This window comes from Bufo bufo, chromosome 3, assembly GCF_905171765.1.
Source record: "Bufo bufo chromosome 3, aBufBuf1.1, whole genome shotgun sequence".
NCBI lineage: Eukaryota > Metazoa > Chordata > Amphibia > Anura > Bufonidae > Bufo > Bufo bufo.
The window spans coordinates 683785704-683805942 of NC_053391.1; the positions used below are offsets into that span (position 1 = coordinate 683785704).

General features: G+C 48.2%; 1 protein-coding gene across 1 annotated transcript in view; it reads right to left on the reverse strand.

Annotated features, from left to right (window-relative positions):
* The window catches only part of LOC120996508 (diacylglycerol O-acyltransferase 2-like), a 93948-nt gene that overhangs the window by 20908 nt on the left and 52801 nt on the right, over window positions 1-20239 (reverse strand). The window contains exons 2-3 of the mRNA XM_040426447.1: window positions 5144-5272; window positions 4901-5008 (exon numbers count right to left, since the gene is read on the reverse strand). Coding sequence (XP_040282381.1) covers window positions 4901-5008; window positions 5144-5272 — 237 coding nt within the window. The remainder of the gene's footprint in view (window positions 1-4900; window positions 5009-5143; window positions 5273-20239) is intronic.

Below are 20239 nucleotides of genomic sequence, written 5' to 3' on the forward strand. Positions count from 1 at the left end.
AGTATGATTTAGTGGTTTATGACAACCAGTGTCATACTTTTAACAAACAGATTCATATACCAAGAGAAATTTAGGATCTTTTGTTTATCAGACTATAGCAATAAAACACGGATTATACAGGAAAATAACTGTTATCCCTTTTTCCTATGACCAATCAAAAATATATGATATTAATATGATAAAATATTCAGCTCGGTAATCAGACTATGGAAAATAACTTTCCAAGGGTTTAGTCCTCTTTTCAAATAATGTCAGATCTTCCATTAACAATATGCATCTTTGCTAAGAGAATAATCAGCATTATGGAGGCGCCTAACACTATATATTCCCACGGTATGGGAACTCTTGGCTATATACCGAGAGAAATATCTTATTAATATCACAAAGTAGTAGTAAACAAAATATACGTTACCGGGTCAAAGGTAGACAGAGTTCAGATGGGACCAGTTCTGAAGAACTTTCCTAGTAATCCAAAAAACATAATCCAAGTTTCTTATGGTAAAGTTTTCTTTTTGATTGAATGAATGGATGGATGGATGGATGGATGGATGGATCTATGGCTTAATATAGATCCAGGGATCCATGTGGCTCCGCACACGAGTAATTATTCCCCCCCCTTATGTAAGAATCATCCCCTTTAGATTGGGAATCCCTAATCAGGTAAGGTGGGTGTATTCGCATGCTAATAACACCATGATGTCATATTAACTCCTAATATGGTATAGAAAAAATAATGAAATAATATAATATTGTCCATCTGCCTCCAGATGGCACTGCGGTACTGCAGATGAACATCACAACTTTTAAACATTAAAACTAAATATCTAATAATATGTTCAACATGACCTCCTTGACCTTTTAACATACATCATTGAGGAAGGTCTTTTCCTGACACTTTTAATTACCTATATAATGGAGTTGGCTGTCTTCTCCTATCTTTTTGAAATATAGGTTGACTTGATGAAAATTTTATTTAATGGCTTTGATGCTTGGCATCGGAATTTGTACATTTCACTTATCTACATCCATGAATAACTATTGTTTTGAAATAACATTTACTCTTCTCAGAAATCCAATTAACATAAACTTACTTCAATGTTTCTGTACCTTCTACAATACCTTCTAAATGATAAATACATGGTATAACATATATATAAATCGATACATTGTTACACATAGATAACACATTATATGAATTATTGATTAACATAAGTTGTAAACTAAATATACCATACAGAGATATATATAATATAATTATGAATATATAAATTTAACCTCATACAGCAGGTGTGCCTCAAGGATATGTATCCTTATCAAGTCATTGCTTATCTGTGAAATAACCTTGTTCCCTCCAGACAGACATGTCTTAGGAATGACAGCATTTCAAAAGCCAGTAATTTAGAAATGCTGGCATTTAGGGCTAGGGATCGTGGGTGGGTAGGGGGGTACTTCCTCTTCCTCTCCAGCGTTTGGGAGATGGAGAGCTGAACGCTTCCGTGGGACATTGTGGAGATGCTTGGTGACCCAGGTGTTGGTGTTGCTGGCAGATCCTCTGTTTGCGGGGTGGAAGGTGGCACTGTCACTCCAGAGGTGGATGAAGAGGCCGAGACTGCAGCAGAATTGGAAGCAGGAGGAGCCAGAGACCTTTCTTGGTTTTTGAGGTATCTACTCCACTGCAGCTCGTGCTTTGCACTCAAATGCCTGGTCATGCAGGTTGTGCTCAGGTTGAGAACAATTATGCCTCGCTTCAGACTCTGATTGCACAGCGTGCAAACCACTTGTGTCTTGTCGTCAGCACATTGTCTGAAGAACTGCCACGCCAGGGAACTCCTTGGAGCTGGCTTTGGTGTGTTCGGTCCCTTGCTGCGGTGGGCAGTAGCAGGCGTACTGTCTAGGGGACGGCCGCTCCGCTTTTGCACCCTGCTCCCTCTTCTGCTGTGCTGGTGGCTCTGTGCGACCACTGCCTCTTCCTCCGAACTACATCGGTCCCTCGCATGACCTTGATTCCATGTGGGGTCGAGGACCTCATCGTCCTCCACATCACTTGTCTTCACCCCTGCCTTCCTTGTCGGTCTGCACACTTTCGAAAGTCCCAGCAGTTGGCATCTGTGTTTCGTCTTTATCCGAGACGTGCTGCGATGGTCCTCCCATGTACTCATCTTGAAAGATAAGTGGTTGGGCATCGGTGCACTCAATCTCTTCCACTTCTGGGGCAGGGCTAGGTGGATGGCCCTGGGAAACCCTGCTAACAGAGTCATCAAAAAGCAGAAGAGACTGCTGCATGACTTGGGGCTTAGACTGCTTGGCTGATTTGCAAGGGGGTGAGGTGAAAGATCGATGGACATCGACTGCAGGTGCCAACTGTGGTCTTTCAGCAGGAGACTGGGTGGGAGACAATGTGAAGGAACTGGATCCACTGTCAGCAACCCAATCTACTATCGCCTGTACTTGTTCAGGCCTCACCATTCGTAGAACCGCATTAGGCCCAACCAAATACCGCTGCAGGTTCTGTCGCCTACTCGCACCTGAGGAAGGGGTTTCACTTGTGCGTGTAGCTGGCACAGTTCGACCACGTCCTCTCCCTGCAACAGGAGCTCCACCAGCAGCACCACGACCTGGGCCACGTCCCTTATTTGACGCTCTCCTCATATTTTTCGAATTTAGGATCTTGCCCTAAATGGGTGTTTAATAGTAGAATAGAACGACAGTATGTAAAGGGTGTATCTCACACGGCCTGAACCAGACTAGGCCTCAATTAAAGATTTTTTTGGCCCAAAATGGCTGTATTTCAAATGCCTGAATCAAACCCCTGTATGTAGAGGGTGTATCTCACACGGTCTGACCCACTGTAGGCCTGAATTCAATATTGGTGCACCAAATGGCGGTATTTCAAATCTCTGAATCTAACCCAAATGTATTAGGCCCCTTTCACACGGGCGAGTATTCCGCGCGGATGCGATGCGTGAGTTGAACGCATTGCACCCGCACTGAATACCGACCCATTCATTTCTATGGGGCTGTTCACATGAGCGGTGATTTTCACACATCACTTGTGCGTTGCGTGAAAATCGCAGCATGCTCCTCTTTGTGCGTTTTTCACGTAACGCAGGCCCCATAGAAATGAATGGGGTTGCGTGAAAATCGCAAGCATCCGCAAGCAAGTGCGGATGCGGTGCGATTTTCACGCACGGTTGCTAGGAGATGATCGGGATGGGGACCCGATCATTATTATTTTCCCTTATAACATGGTTATAAGGGAAAATAATAGCATTCTGAATACCGAATGCATAGTAAAATAGCGCTGGAGGGGTTAAAAAAAAAGATTTCTCGTCTGTCTCCTTTGCTGAACAGGACCTGTGGTGAGCATTCATTGCAGGAACAGGACCTGTCTGTGGTGACGTCACTCCGGTCATCACATGGTGCATTACATGATCTTTTACCATGGTGATGGATCATGTGATGACCGGAGTGACGTCACCACAGGTCCTGTTCCTGCAATGAATGCTCACCACAGGTCCTGTTCAGCAAAGGAGACAGACGAGAAGCCGGGCTGCGCGATCAACTGGACTAAGGTGAGTTAAATTTTTTATATTTTTTTAACCCCTCCAGCGCTATTTTACTATGCATTCTGTATTCAGAATGCTATTATTTTCCCTTATAACCATGTTATAAGGGAAAATAATGCAATCTACAGAACACCGATCCCAAGCCCGAACTTCTGTGAAGAAGTTCGGGTTTGGGTACCAAACATGCACGATTTTTCTCACGCGAGTGCAAAACGCATTACAATGTTTTGCACTCGCGCGGAAAAATCGCGCGTGTTCCCGCAACGCACCCGCACATTTTCCCGCAACGCCCGTGTGAAAGGGGCCTTAAGGGTGTATCTCACAATGACATCTGCATCAAGGGCTGCCAACAATTTTTTTTTTGCCCAAACGAGTGTTTGTTTAACAACTGAATTTGACAGCAGAATATAAGCCTGTAATTTCACACGTGCTGATGCTGCAAGGCCTGAAAATAGTGGTTTTTGTAAAAGAAAGTGTGTTTTTAAAACCCCAGAAAATGATGGGTGTATTTCTAGCTTAAATTGCACACTGACTAATCCAGATGTTGTAGATTGCCCAAAAAATTGTGATTTGCAATGTCCCAAAAGCTCAGATGCAGTGCTGGTGCACGGAGCATGCATAAAATGGCCGCTGCCCACCTAACTAACAGAATTATAAAAGTTATTTTTTTTTGGTCAATGAGCTCAGGGCTGGGTGAAACGATTGTGCCCTGCACCCACACAACTATTTCTCTGTAGATCGAAGAGTTAGATTCTCTCCTATTCTCTCCCTGAAATCACAAGTCCAGCAGCATCCTCTCCCTACACTTGTAACAGCAGAGTGACGTGCAGCGCTACGTGACTGCAGCTTATATAGAGGCTGGGTCACATGCTGCACTGGCCAATCACAGCCATGCCATTAGTAGGCATGGCTGTGATGGCTTCTAAGGTCAGACAGTTAACTGCTTTTTGATTGGCTGCTCTGCAGCCTTTCAAAAAGCGCCAAGAAAGCGCCAAACACTGAACCCGAACTTTTACTGAAATGTTCGGGTTCGGGTCCGGGGTCCAAAAATCCTAAAGTTCGGTACGAACCTGAACTTTACAGTTCGGGTATGCTCAACCCTAGTGACTACCACTTGCCACCACACCACTAGGGGGAGCTCACTGCTTGCAGATTAATAAAGCTCCCATTGAGTTCAATGGTAGCTATATAAATCCATTTGCATTGATCTCCCCCTAGTGGTGGCTGCCAGCAGTCAATTATCTATTTTATGAAGACAGATCTCTCAGAAGTACAGACAGTGAATATCTTTATGCATCATTTTGCTGCTGTTGGGAACGAGACATAAATCTCACCTTTACTGGGGGTTTTCCAGTCAAACACGAGCCAGGCCAGATATAACGCAGCGATGAGCCAGCAGTCCGTGCAGAAGAGGTAGAGGAGGATCGCGGTGCAGGCCACCCCTGTTATACAGAAATAACGTTATACGGGGGCAGTGCTCAGACTATTCTGGAGATTTTTGTCCCATGCTTCCCCTTTGCAGCATCTGCCATAAATCGAGTCACCTGTGACGCACGTTACAACACGTAACATCTTACCTCCTACAGAGATGGTCATGACCCAATGTAACAAGAAGATGATTTGAAGATTTCTTTCCACTCGAGACCTGGATGGCCGGGGGACGGAGGGCAGATCCTGCACGGTGGAGCGGAGGCTGGATCCAGTCCCTGTAGAGACACAAGACCCTCATTACTCTGTACAAGTGTCCCCCCTCCCCCCCCAAGCTGTGACTAAAAATCATTCGGTCACCCCTCCATGATTTCAATGCTACTGCCTGTTACAGCTCCAATTCTGATGATTTTAATTTATACTGCAGTCACACCCAGAGCTGCATCTACAACTTCTTCTGGGACGGTCTGCAGTGTGCAGATTTTCCAGTTTCTTATAATGCACCGCTGTCCTCTCTATGCAAGGTGGAAAGGAAAGGATTTGGGGTACAGGCCCAATATTACCTATGCCTACTATGTTTTGCCCATCTCTCTGCGGGGGTTGGCAGTGCCAGAAAGTGTTAACTGGGCACATGGCTCATTTAAAGGACTTTTCCCAGATTTTTTTTTACTTCTGACACCTCGGACCCCCTGATCAGCTGTTCGAGAAGGCAGCAGTGCTCCTGTGAGCATCGCATCCTTCTCTCTGCTCGTCCGAGGCCGAGTGACAACACGTTCATGTATAATGCGGCCTAGAAGCAGCTCAGCCCCATTAAAGTGAATGTGGCTGAGGGGCAATACCAAGAACGGCCACTATACAATATACGGCGCTGTGCTTGGTGAGCTGTGAGAAGGCAGCGGCACTGACAGAAGCACTGGTACCTTCTCAAAAAGCTGATCGTGGGGGTCCCAGGTGTTGGACCCCCACCGATCAGATACTGATCAACCTCTCCAGAGAATAGGTCATCAGTAAAGAAAACCCTTTTAACTAGAGCTCTGGACTGTGTCTCCACAACCCTCCCTCATCTGCTTCAAACATAGTGTTATTATTAGGTCCAAAATGCCTACAGCCACCACTAGAGGGAGCTAACTATAAATTCTGCCTGCCTACAGCCACCACTAGAGGGAGCTTACTATAAATTCTTCCTGCTTACAGCCTCCACTAGAGGGAGCTTACTATAAATTCTCCCTGCCTACAGCCTCCACTAGAGGGAGCTTACTATACATTCTGCCTGCCTACAGCCACCACTAGAGGGAGCTTACTATACATTCTCCCTGCCTACAGCCACCACTGGAGGGAGCTTACTACAAATTCTCCCTGCCTACAGCCTCCACTAGAGGGAGCTTACTATACATTCTGCCTGCCTACAGCCTCCACTAGAGGGAGCTTACTATAAATTCTTCCTGCTTACAGCCTCCACTAGAGGGAGCTTACTAAAAATTCTCCCTGCCTACAGCCTCCACTAGAGGGAGCTTACTATACATTCTGCCTGCCTACAGCCACCACTAGAGGGAGCTTACTATACATTCTCCCTGCCTACAGCCACCACTGGAGGGAGCTTACTACAAATTCTCCCTGCCTACAGCCTCCACTAGAGGGAGCTTACTATACATTCTGCCTGCCTACAGCCTCCACTAGAGGGAGCTTACTATAAATTCTGCCTGCCCAAAGCCTCCACTAGAGGGAGCTAAGTAAAGAAACTCTGATGGGGAGAAGAGGAGCAACGGTGCTAGATCTAATCGGCAAGTAATGCTCATTATTATATGGCATTTACCCGCCCGGGAAAGGGAATACTTGCTCAATTGATAGGACTCCATTCGCGGGGACCACAACCTATCCCAAGAATAGAGTTCCTATGTCCATTGTTTGAATGGAGTAATGGTCGAGCATGCTCCCTGCTGCTCCATTTATTCTTTGTTGGATCAGGTCTTCCCATAGAGAATGAATGAAGCGACAGTGCACACGCCATGTGGACAAGGGAACAGGACCCCTATTCTCAAGGCTGGTAAAGGTCCCACCGATCTAACAGTGATGCTCTTTACTGCTGATAGGGGTTAACTTTTTTAACCGGAAAACCCCTTTAAGCTTTCTATGCGTTCTACTGCCCGAATGACTGCCTAAACACATCTCTCTTTATCAGTTAATTAGAAAACACAAAAACACTGGGGCACATTTACGAAGGACTTGCGACTACTTTAGGTGTAAAATAGGGAGGCGTGTCGGGGGTGTGCCGCACCGCGCAGGCGCACAACGACGCGGTAGGGAAATTGTCGTGGATGTCGTCCAGATATACAATCAGCCGTACTCCCCAACTGCCTAGCCATGACATGGCGGGACGCATCAGCTTGGTAAAGCACCAATGAGCCGATGACAGGCCGAAGGGGAGGCAGGTGAAACGCCAGATCTCTCCTCTCCAACGGAAGAGCAGGAGATCCCTAGATGGTGCAGAAACTGGAACCGTCAAGTAAGCGTCCTTGAGGTCCAGCTTCACCATCCAGTCCCCAGGAAGGAGTAGATCCCGGAGTAGGTAAATCCCTTCCATCTTGAAGTGGCTATAACGAACCACTGTATTCAGAGCCCGAAGATTTATGACAGGGCGCATCTGACCACCTTTCTTCTGCACTAGAAAGATATTGCTGAGGACTCCCTCGGGATATGGGGGAGGCCTCTCTATCGCTCATTTGCAAAAGAGAGACATAAGTTCCATGTCTACGAGTGCACCGTCGGGTTGCGACAGTAGAAGAGGCGGTGTAGGGGGAAGTAGTTTTGGGGAGTCTACCAGCTCGATGTGGAACCCTTTGACCGTGGTCAAGACCCAGGGGTCTGACGTGATGGCTGACCAGGCATGGAAAAAATGACGGAGTCTGCCCCCGATGTAATGTTCCGAAAAAACCCAGTCTGCAGGAGGACTTACCGTAAGGTCTCCTGGAGTTGGGAGTTCCTCTGAATGACCTGGAGCGCCACTGGCCACCTCTGGCCGGGAAGAAGGGTGATGGGTTCCTCTGCTCCTGGAAGGGAGGTCTTTGGTTGAAGGAGCCTCGGCCCGCGCTACAGGCGTGGAAACTGGATCGGCCGGACAGGCGACCTGTCCCTGAAAAACTTTCCTCATAGAGGACTGGGCCTTATCGAGGGCCGTAAATGCCCCCACAAAGCGACTCAGGTCCTTAATGAATGAGTCCCCAAATAAGAGGCCCTGGGCGTCCTTGCCTGCCTCAGTTAGGGCCAGGTTGGCCAGTTTAGGGTCAATCTTAAACAAAATGGCTTTACGCCGTTCAATCGCAAGGGAGGTGTTGGTGCTACCTGCGATGCAAATCGCTCTCTGGACCCAGCCCCTAAGTTCTTCCGGATATACCGGAGAGCCTTCTGCCCTGGCAACTTCTGCCATTTCAAACAATTTGGCCAGGGGGCCAAAGATATCAAGCAGTTTGTCCTGGCAACTGCGTAGAGCGGAATCCAACCCTTTATGGGGGTTCCAGCCGGACTTAGAGAGGAACTGCGTGACTTTGGGGTCTACGACCGGAGTGTCGCACACTCTATTGAGGACTAAAGGCCTGGGGCATTCCGCCCTGAGTTTACTACGTGCCTCCTTACTGAGGGGGCGACGCACCCAGTGCTCTAGGTATTTGCCCACTGTCACGGCTGAGGATGGGGAAAACCCTCAGCCGTGCGATGATCAAAGATGGTGGTCGCTGCTCGACCAGGAGGACAGATTTAGGGAGCAGGTCACCTCCTAATCGCATCCCTGATCTGACCCTGACTCCTAGCTGCATGAGCCGACCTTGATGGTAGGAGGGCTCATGCTCCGGAACCTTGTAGTCCCTGCTAGCCCTCAGGACAGCCCTAAACTAGGAGCAGGGTAAGACGACCTGTTCCTTCTGGACACGGAGGAACAGGAGTCTCACTGGCCAAGCTGCAGGGAAAAGGGGAACACAAACAGTCCTATGGATATGGCAGGTGAACTGAACTAGTTCCACCTACCTGCCACAGCCTTGCTGACTGGATCCCTGTGCTGGCAAGCTGATGTCCACACAACATTCAATGAACCCAGCAAACACACATCCACACACAGGAACCCAGATCCATAGCAGAACATCACATAGACATAAACTTCATCACATCCAACAAGATTTATGACCACAAGGGTGGCTCTCAGTGGCAGATGGTATAAACCAGGAGGGTGCCTCCAGCTTACACACAAGGCTGGAGTACCCCTCTGACTTCAGGTCTCAACTGAGGCTTTATAGCCCATGTAACCACACCCACACACAGACACACCCAGTGTTCACACAGAAAGAAGGGAATTAACCCTTCTCACACCAGGGAAGGGAAGACCACAACTAAAAGGGAAATACACACACACAATTACCCTGCAGCTGTTACCGCAGGCAACGACATGCGCGGCAACCGTGTCAAGGGAATCGGCCAGAAGGCCGAGACACTGCCAGCACATGTAACCAATACAACACGTTGCCACGGGCAGCCACAGACGAAGGGAAGTGTCAGTGCACACACACAAACCACGTGCACACCAAACCTACAAAAAGGCACACCTAAAAAGACAGGTTGCCATGTGCAACCGCATGCAGACTGCAGCAAGCTGCCAAGCAACAGCTCAGGCTGCTATGCTACCAAGCACATAAATAGAGCATGTTGCCAACGGCAACCACAAGTGAGGCAACATACAAGCGGCCCTCACCTGTGGCTGAAACAACCACACGAGACCGCAGGCAACAGCATGCGGTGATAGGAGTCACGACCATGACCATGGCCGTGACACCCACGTGATCGGCCGGAAGCCACTCCGCCGATCTTGGGTGATGGAGGGCATCTGGTTCAAACATAGGCTCACCCGCTGGATCTACCAGGGGAGTGGCTACATTATTGGCGGAGGAGGAAGCAGTGTCTTTGACCAGCGAAGTGGAAGGAGTGGGCAGTTAGGGGTCGAATATTGGTAAGGGGTTTCCTCCTCCGAATCATGATGTGCATCCGCGAAAGCCTCCTTTTCTGAACCCCTTTCAGAGCCAGACTCGCTGTCATGTTGTGCTCTAGCGCATTTCCATAGCCGCGCCCGTTCTGCCTGGCGCAGTAAGGCTCTCTTACGTGAACTCAGCACGTTTTCAGGGGTGGCCGTATGCACACCACTCATTGTCTTCTGTAATACAGGAGGATTTAAATTGGTAGGCTGCGGAGCATTAATGGGGGCGGTTTGTAAATTCTCTCTAGGAGGGTGAGCAGACAAGGCCTGAGAAATGCTCTGGGATAAGATGGTAGACATAGAGCCCATGGCTGCCATGATGGCACTAGAGACAGAGCGCTGGAGCGCCAGGGCCTGGTCATCTCCCCCAGTTTGCAGGGTTCCCTCAGGGGATAAGGGGGGGCTATTTGCATTGGGAGGCGGGTCAGAGCGAGGCATAACTCTATAAATGATAGCCCAAGGGGAACACAATAGAGGACCAAGAGAACTACAATAGAGGGGCAGGAGGTCTAACTATGAAGGGTTAATCACCCTAGACGGCGTAGCAGCAGCAGGATAAGACGGGAGCTCACCGAGATGAGAAACAAGCTGAGGGGTAATGGCCGCCGAGATCTCGCAAGAAGGCGGCCCTAAGAAGAGTCCGTCGAAAACTCGCGAGATCCCGGGTCCAACGGCGCAAGAAACAGGCGCGCAAAATGGCCGCCGAGATCTCGCGAGCGGCGAGAGTAAAGGCTGCAAGAGGAGCAAGATGGCCGCGAGATCTCGCGGCCGACCGGAAAAGATGGATGAAGCGAAAGCGGACCAGCGCAGAGCGAGGAAGGAGATAGAGGACAGATAGAAACTGCAGATAAGAGGGGCGGGTGGGACTGGCGGAAAGGGTAGCGGAGGATGCAAAGGGGGTACAAACGGAATTAAGGAAAATTCAAACAATAATCAACACTGAGAATAATAGACACCTCAAGAGGTATCATACAGGTGTACTTATCTTGGTGGCAGTAGCAAAGAAAGAGGAAGGTCCAGAGGAGGAGCTGCCTATTATAGGGGGCTGTCAGGGGTGGGACCTTGTTACTATGATTACTTGTTCTTGATTAATTTTGTAATTCTTTGCTGCTATTGGTGGACAGTAAAGAAAGGGATAGCAATAGGAGCCTCTGTGTCTTGATGTAAAACCCTAATTTTGATAATCTTTCTGGGACCTGTAGTCCGCCCAATTCCAGTTATTACTTTAGTTGCCCTGCTCTGAACCCTCTCCAGTTCTGCTATGTCTGCCTTGTTCACAGGAGCCCAGAACTGTACACAGTCCTCCATGTGTGGGATGACTAATGATGTGTAAAGTGGTATGACTATGTTCTCACCCAGACCATTTATACCCCTTTTGATACAACATCTCAGCCGTGTTAGCCCCCCCATATCAAAATTTTTGAACAAAACATATGCAGTTGGTGTCACGGCTGTATGTGAGCAACAAGAGCATACACAGTGAATTAGCTACTGACCGGACCCAAACTAGGGAGGATAAAGGGTGACCCCTGTCAGACCCTAAAAGCTCTCCCTATGCTGCTAAGCACATGTCCAGATCCAGATGGTGGATCGAGACATGCCCGTGTACCTAAGGCTGATGACCACTGTAACCCCTACAATAGGGAAAGGGGCACGGCCACCGGTGCCCTGCTCAGAATATGGACGGAACCGGGGTCGCCTCGGATCCAGTCAGCAAACAAACAGAAACACACAATGTCTGCACACTTAACTAAAGGAGCTGCAGCAGCAGTGAAAACAGATCCAAAGTCAGCAGACAATATCCGAAGTACTTGCTTCAGCAGAACTCAGGTCCATTGAAAGATATCACACAAGTGAAGATACTCAAGCGAGAGATACAGCTCAAATGAAAAGTATAATCCGCACCCCACAAAGGAGGAGGGGTGATTTAAAGACAGAGAAATCAAACACAGGAGGGACAGCTGGGAGGAAGGAAACAGAAAGTAAAGACCTCAACACAGGGGCGGAGAAACAGAGCAGAGAGAACTCCTCCAAGCTCTAGTAGTGACATCATCACAGGGGTGGAGAAACAGAGCTGTGAGAACGTCTCAAAGCTCTGGTAGTGACAGTGCCCCCCCCCCTCTATGGGTGGACTCCGGACACCTAGGACCCACCTTCTCAGGATGAGCCCTATGAAATGCCCTGATGAGGCGAGTGGCTTTAATGTCCGACACCGGGACCCACATCCTCTCCTCAGGACCATAACCCTTCCAATGAACGAGGTACTGAAGAGAACCGCGGACAATGCGAGAGTCCACAATTCTGGAAACCTCAAACTCCAGATTGCCATCAACCAAAATCGGAGGAGGAGGCAAAGAGGAGGGTACCGTGGGCTGGACATATGGTTTTAAGAGAGATCTGTGAAATACATTATGTATCTTCCAAACCCGTGGAAGATCAAGACGGAAGGCAACAGGATTGACGACTGACAAGATTTTCTAAGGCCCAATAAACTTGGGACCCAATTTCCAGGAGGGAACCTTCAGTTTAATATTTCTTGTAGACAACCACACCAGATCACCCACATTCAGGTCCGGACCAGGCACACGTCTCTTATCAGCCACACGCTTATATTTCTCACTCATCTTTCTAAGATTACTCTGAATCTTTTGCCAAATGGTAGACAAAGACGAGGAAAATCTCTCCTCCTCAGGCAAACCAGAAGGAGCCCCTCCCGAGAATGTCCCAAACTGCGGATGGAACCCATATGCACCAAAGAATAGTGACTTATCAGAAGATTCCTGACGACGGTTGTTCAGAGCAAACTCAGCCAGAGGGAGAAACGAACACCAATCCTCCTGGTTCTCTGCCACAAAACAGCGCAAATATGTCTCCAGATTCTGATTGGCACGTTCAGTCTGACCATTCGACTGCGGGTGAAAAGCAGAAGAGAAGGACAGCCGAACCCCCAGGCGAGAACAGAAAGCCTTCCAGAATCTGGACACAAACTGCGTGCCTCTATCGGAAACAATATCAGAAGGAATGCCATGCAATTTAACACAATATGGTCGACAAAAGCTTGCGCCAACGTTTTAGCATTGGGTAAACCAGGGAAGGGTACGAAATGAGCCATCTTGCTAAAACGGTCCACCACCACCAGGATCACCGACTTCCTTGAGGAACGAGGAAGATCCGTGATAAAGTCCATGGACAGGTGTGTCCAAGGACGGGAAGGTATGGGCAACGGGAGAAGGGGACCCGAAGGCCGTGAACGAGGGACCTTAGCGCGAGCGCACGTCTCACAAGCAGCCACAAAACCCTCCACCAACTTACGAAGAGCCGGCCACCAAAATCTCCGAGCAATGAGATCTACCGTGGCTCTACTCCCGGGGTGACCAGCAAGAACAGTATCATGATGCTCCTTGAAGAGTTTGTGACGTAACTCAGGAGGCACAAACAACTTCCCAGAAGGACAACGGGCAGGTGCCTCAGTCTGGGCAACCTGGACCTCGGCCTCCAAATCAGAATACAGAGCAGAAACAACTACCCCCTCCGCCAAAATGGGACCCGGGTCCTCTGAGTTTCCTCCTCCCGGAAAACAGCGAGAGAGAGCATCAGCCTTCACATTTTTGATCCCAGGGCGGAATGTAACGACAAAATTGAATCTGGAGAAGAACAGAGACCATCTGGCCTGTCTCGGATTCATACGCTTGGCCGACTCCAAGTATGCCAGATTCTTATGGTCGGTAAAAACGGTGATAGGGTGCCTGCCCCCCTCCAACCAATGGCACCATTCCTCGAAAGCCAACTTGATGGCCAACAACTCCCTATCTCCCACATCATAGTTTTTCTCTGCCGGGGAGAGTTTTTTAGAGAAAAAGGCACAGGGTCGCCATTTGGCAGGAGAAGGGCCCTGGGACAAAACCGCACCCACACCCACCTCGGAAGCATCCACCTCAACAATAAAAGGTAAGGAAACATCGGGATGCACCAAGATGGGAGCAGACGCAAAACTCTCTTTAATCTTAGAAAAAGCTGCAAGCGCCTCCTCCGACCAAGAGGAAAAATCCGCCCCCTTTTTTGTCATGTCAGTGAGGGGTTTGACAACAGAGGAATAATTCAAAATGAACTTTCTGTAATAGTTTGCAAAACCCAGAAAGCGCATCAAAGCCTTCTGATTCTCAGGAAGCTCCCACTTAAGCACAGCACGGACCTTCTCCGGATCTATGCGAAAACCAGAAGCAGAGAGGAGAAAACCCAGAAATTGAATCTCCGATATCATAAAAACACATTTCTCCAGCTTGGCGTACAATTTATTTTCCCGCAGAATCCGCAGAACCTGAAAAAGATGATCCTGATGGGTCTGAACATCAGGGGAAAAAATCTAAATATCATCAAGATACACGAATACAAATTTCCCCATTAAATGGTAGAAAATACTGTTAACAAAATGCTGAAAGACGGCCGGAGCATTCATCAGGCCGAAAGGCATAACGAGATTCTCGAAATGCCCGTTAGGGGTATTAAAGGCCGTTTTCCATTCATCCCCCTCTCTGACCCTGACCAGGTTGTACGCGCCTCTCAAATCCAATTTGGAAAAAACCTTGGCCCCAACAATTTGGTTGAAGAGGTCCGGGATCAGAGGAAGGGGATAGGGATCGCGAATCGTGATACGGTTCAGCTCCCTAAAATCTAGGCACGGTCTCAGAGAGCCATCTTTTTTTTTAACAAAAAAAAAAAACTGCGGCAACAGGTGATTTTGAGGGACGAATATGCCCCTTATCGAGACTCTCAGAGCTATAGGTTCGCATTGCGATTCTTTCCGGTTGTGAGAGATTGTAGAGGCGTGCTTTTGGCAGCTTGGCGCCGGGAATGAGGTTAATGGGACAGTCGAACTCGCGGTGAGGAGGTAGCTCCTGAACACCGCTCTCGGAAAACACGTCCGAGAAATCAGAGAGAAATGATGGCACAGTTTTAGTAGACACCTCTTCAAAAGTCGCTGTGAGACAATTCTCTCTACAAAACTCACTCCACTCATTTATTTGCCTTCCTTGCCAATCAATTGTGGGGTTATGTCTAGTGAGCCAGGGTAACCCCAAAACTAGAGGAGAAGGCAATCCGTTAAGGACAAAACAAGATATATCCTCCACATGAGTCAATAGCAAAAACAGGTATATCCTTTTCTAATGTGCAAACCTGAAAACCATGCATGGCTACAAATTGAGTGTCAATAAGATTGACGGCCGCTCCACTATCGACAAAAATTTCACAAGAAATGACTTTGCTCTCTAGCGCCACCTTGGCAGAAAGGAGAAAACGGGAACTGCAGGTCAGAGGAAAAGCATCAATTCCTACATCAACTTTGCCCAAAGTAGCAGATGAAGGAGAGTTTGATGATTTACCTTTTGAGGTTTTTCTCTTATTATCACTCTTATTACAGTTCATGAATTTCCTAGACGGACAAACATTTGACAAATGACCTATGCCCCCGCAACAAAAACACACCATTCTATGAGGATTAAATCCTCCTTTATCAGGGGCAAGTCGACCTAGCTGCATGGGCTCCTTCTCAGAGGGGACTGAGACAGGATGAGGCCCCTGCACACTGAATGAGTCCGCACCACTGCCCCTAGACTGACAATGGCTGGACAGAGAGGTCTCGTTTCTTTCTCTTAGACGCCTGTCAAGGCGTACCGCCAATGACATGGCAGACTCTAAGGACGTTGGTCTCTCATGGAAAGCAAACGCATCTTTCAATCTCTCTGAGAGACCATGACAGAACTGACTCCGGAGTGCAGCATCATTCCAACCTGAATCAGCTGCCCATCTCCGAAATTCAGAACAATAAAGCTCCGCAGACAGTTTGTTCTGGCATAAAAAACGTAAGTTAGATTCAGCCAGAGCAACACGATCCGGGTCATCATATATCTGCCCCAGGGCCACAAAAAATCTTTCCACGGATCGAAGGGAGGGATCCCCCGATGGCAGCGAAAAAGCCCAAGTCTGAGCATTACCCCTGAGCAGGGAGATGACAATCCTCACCCTCTGCTCCTCATTACCAGAGGAATGGGGACACAAGCAAAAATGGAGTTTGCATGCCTCTCTGAAGCGAACAAAATTCTCACTGCCCCCGGAGAACGTTTCCGGAAGTGAGACCTTTGGCTCGCAACAGACTCCATGGGCCGGAGCAGAGCCCAATGCATGAAGCTGAGTCATAGATTGACGGAGATCCGCTACCTCCAAAGAAAGACTCTGCATACGGTCAACCAGGTTAGAAAGCGGATCCATGTCAAAAAGGACGGTTTAGGCGGATTATAATGTCACGGCTGTATGTGAGCAACAAGAGCATACACAGTGAATTAGCTACTGACCGGACCCAAACTAGGGAGGATAAAGGGTGACCCCCGTCAGACCCTAAAAGCTCTCCCTATGCTGCTAAGCACATGTCCAGATCCAGATGGTGGATCGAGACATGCCCGCGTACCTAAGGCTGATGACCACTGTAACCCCTACAATAGGGAAAGGGGCACGGCCACCGGTGCCTTCTCAGAATATGGACGGAACCGGGGTCGCCTCGGATCCAGTCAGAAAACAAACAGAAACACACAATGTCGGCACACTTAACTGAAGGAGCTGCAGCAGCAGTGAAAACAGATCCAAAGTCAGCAGACAATATCCGAAGTACTTGCTTCAGCAGAACTCAGGTCCATTGAAAGATATCACACAAGTGAAGATACTCAAGCGAGAGATACAGCTCAAATGAAATGTATAATCCGCACCCTACAAAGGAGGAGGGGTGATCTAAAGGCAGAGAAATCAAACACAGGAGGGACAGCTGGGAGAAAGGAAACAGAAAGTAAAGACCTCAACTCAGGGGCGGAGAAACAGAGCAGAGAGAACTCCTCAAAGCTCTAGTAGTGACATCATCACAGGGGTGGAGAAACAGAGCTGTGAGAACGTCTCAAAGCTCTGGTAGTGACAGTTGGTTAGATCTTTGTTAGATCAGGTTAGATCAATTGTTGTTTGCGTTAGATCTCATACAGAAGTAGAGATATTAACAGTTATTTGCAGGGGGGGCTAACCCGTCATCAGCCCCCCCTTATCAAAAAATTGACCAAACAATTAGCTATTTTGGAAGATATTTGTTAGATCAGGTATGATCAACTAGTTGTTTTGTTAGATCTCACATAATTACAGACTTATTAAGTGATTAATGAGGGGGGGCTAGCCCCCCCACATGCAATTTTCAGGTAAAATTTGATGCAGAGTAATAGGCCTTCGTTAGATCCGGTAAGATCAAGTGATTTCAACGTTAGATCTCATATAATTACAAACGTTGAAACCACTTGATCTTACCGGATCTAACGAAGGTCTATTAGCCTGAATCAAATTTTACCAATAAATTGCATGTGGGGGGGGGCTAGCCCCCCCTATTTAATACTACTACCTAATATCTGTGTTTTTATGTGAAATATCTCTGTAATTAAATGAGATCTAACGTTGAAACCACTTGATCTTACCGGATCTAACGAAGGCCTATTACTCTGCATCAAATTTTACCTGAAAATTGCATGTGGGGGGGCTAGCCCTCCCTCATTAATCACTTAATAAGTCTGTAATTATGTGAGATCTAACAAAACAACTAGTTGATCATACCTGATCTAACAAATATCTTCCAAAATAGCTAATTGTTTGGTAAATTTTTTGATAAGGGGGGGGGCTGATGACGGGTTAGCCCCCCCCTGCAAATAACTGTTAATATCTCTACTTCTGTATGAGATCTAACGCAAACAACAATTGATCTAACCTGATCTAACAAAGATCTAACTAACTGCATATGTTTTGTTCAAAAATTTTGATATTGGGGGGCTAACACGGCTGAGGTTGATACAACCCATTATCTTATTGGCCTTGGCAGCAGCTGCCTGACACTGGTTTCTACAGCTTAGGCTACTTTCACACCTGCGTTCGGGTGTCCGCTCGTGAGCTCCGTTTGAAGGGGCTCACAAGCGGCCCCGAACGCAGCCGTCCAGCCCTAATGCATTCTCAGTGGAGGCGGATCCGCTGAGAATGCATCAGTCTGCCAGCGTTCAGCCTCCGCTCCGCTCAGCGAGCGGACACCTGAACGCTGCTTGCAGCGTTCGTGTGTCCGCCTGGCCGAGCGGATCCGTCCAGACTTACAATGTAAGTCAATGGGGACGGATCCGTTTGAAAATGACACTATATGGCTCAATCTTCAAACGGATCCGCCCTCATTGACTTTCAATGTAAAGTCTGAACGGATCCGCTCAGACTACTTTCACACTTAGAAATTTTTCTAAGTTATAATGCAGACGGATCCGTTCTGAACGGATGAAAACGTCTGCATTATAGGAGCGGATCCGTCTGATGAAACATCAGACGGACCCGCTCCGAACGCTAGTGTGAAAGTAGCCTTAGTTGTTAAACCTCATCTAACACTTCTCTGCCCAAGCCTCCAATCTATCCAGATCCATCTGTAGCAGTATACTGTCCTCTGTAGTATATATTTATACAGTTTACTGTTGTCACGGGGTTCCGAAGGTGCACTCGGTCCCCCATTGCCCGCAGAACTGTTGCTTAGCTTTTGGAATGAGGTTCTGTGTTTGACCTCATTCCCAGGGCAGCTTTACTAGCTGGATGGCTCCCTGCTCCTAGTCTGCCTTGAGCACCGAGCTGATCACTCGGTGCTCGACTGGTTGGTCTGTCGGTCATGTGACGCTGGCCACGTCACATGACCCTCACTCCCCACTATAAATACAGGCAGCCTGCTGGCTACAGGTTGCCTGTTAATTTCTAGGTTCCTGGCTATTTGTTGGACTGCTGAATACTTACCTGATCCTGTTCCTGACCATCCTTTTGCCTTCTCCTCTTGTACCGCGCTTCCGTCCTGGTATTGTGACCTCGGCTCCCACCTGACTACTCTCTTAGGACTCCTCTTGTACTTCTCTGCTCTCCTGGTATTTATGACCCCGGCTTCTCCTGACAATTCTCTGCTTGCTCCATTTGTACTTTGCAGCTTTCCTGGTATTGACTCGGTCCGTTCACGTCCTGTTGTTTGTCTGTCTGTCATCCCTGCACTTACTCCAAGTTAGGGATTGCCGTCCAGTTGTCCCCTGTCATTAGGACTCGCGAGGCAAGTAGGCAGGGCCAGGGGTAAGGGTGGAGCGCAGTGGTCACTTCCCTTCCCCCTGTGTGTGTGTGTGTACGCGACCGTTACAGATTAACAGGCCCAATAACCACTGTATTATGAATCCTCTGGTGACCCTGACTGACCATGTCTCTAATCTGACGCAGAGGGTGCAGGAGTTAGGGGAAAAACTCAGTTCTTTTGAGTTAGGGCAAGGTTCTTCCACTCCTCAGGCCTCCAGTCCGCATTTTGAGCCCCAGATTAAGCTCCCAGAAGCCTTTTCTGGAGACCGGAGGAAGTTTCTCTCTTTTAAGGAGAGTTGCAAACTTTACTTCCGTTTGCGCCCCGTGTCCTCTGGCCCCGAGAGTCAACGCGTGGGCATTATCATTTCCCGATTACAGGGTGATCCCCAGGACTGGGCGTTCTCTTTACCTGCTGGCACCAGTTGTTTATATTCTGTGGAGGGGTTCTTTCAGGCCTTGGGTACCCTCTATGATGAACCAGACAGGGCTCTAGTAGCCGAGACGGCTCTAAAGGCACTGGTTCAGGGTAATTTACCAGCGGAGGATTATTGCACCCAATTCAGAAGGTGGTGTGTCCCCTCAGGATGGAACGAACCAGCCCTGAAGAGTCAGTTCAGGTCAGGTCTGTCTGATAAATTAAAGGATCTTCTGGTCAGTTATCAACTTCCAGAGACCTTAGAGGAGATGATGACCCTTGTTGTCCGACTTGACCGACGGGTTAGAGAGAGACGACAGGAACAACAGTTCTCTTCCCAGATGGTGGTCCAGCCAGAGGCCTATCCCAGAGACAATGCTGAGGTCTCCACCGAGGAACCCATGCAGGTTGGCATGACCCGAGGGAATCTTCGCCGCAGACGTGGAGAATGCTTTTACTGTGGAGATCCTGACCATTGGATCAACCAGTGTCCTAAGAAGGTCCTCTCTGTCAAGTCTCCTAAGACAAGGCAACATAAAGACCAGGTACACCCTGAATTTTCTAAATGTAAGCTTTCGGTACCCATTACGATTTCTCTGGGAGTAGATAAATGGCCGGGTAAGGCCTTTATTGATTCTGGCTCAGCGGCTAGCTTTATTGACTCTG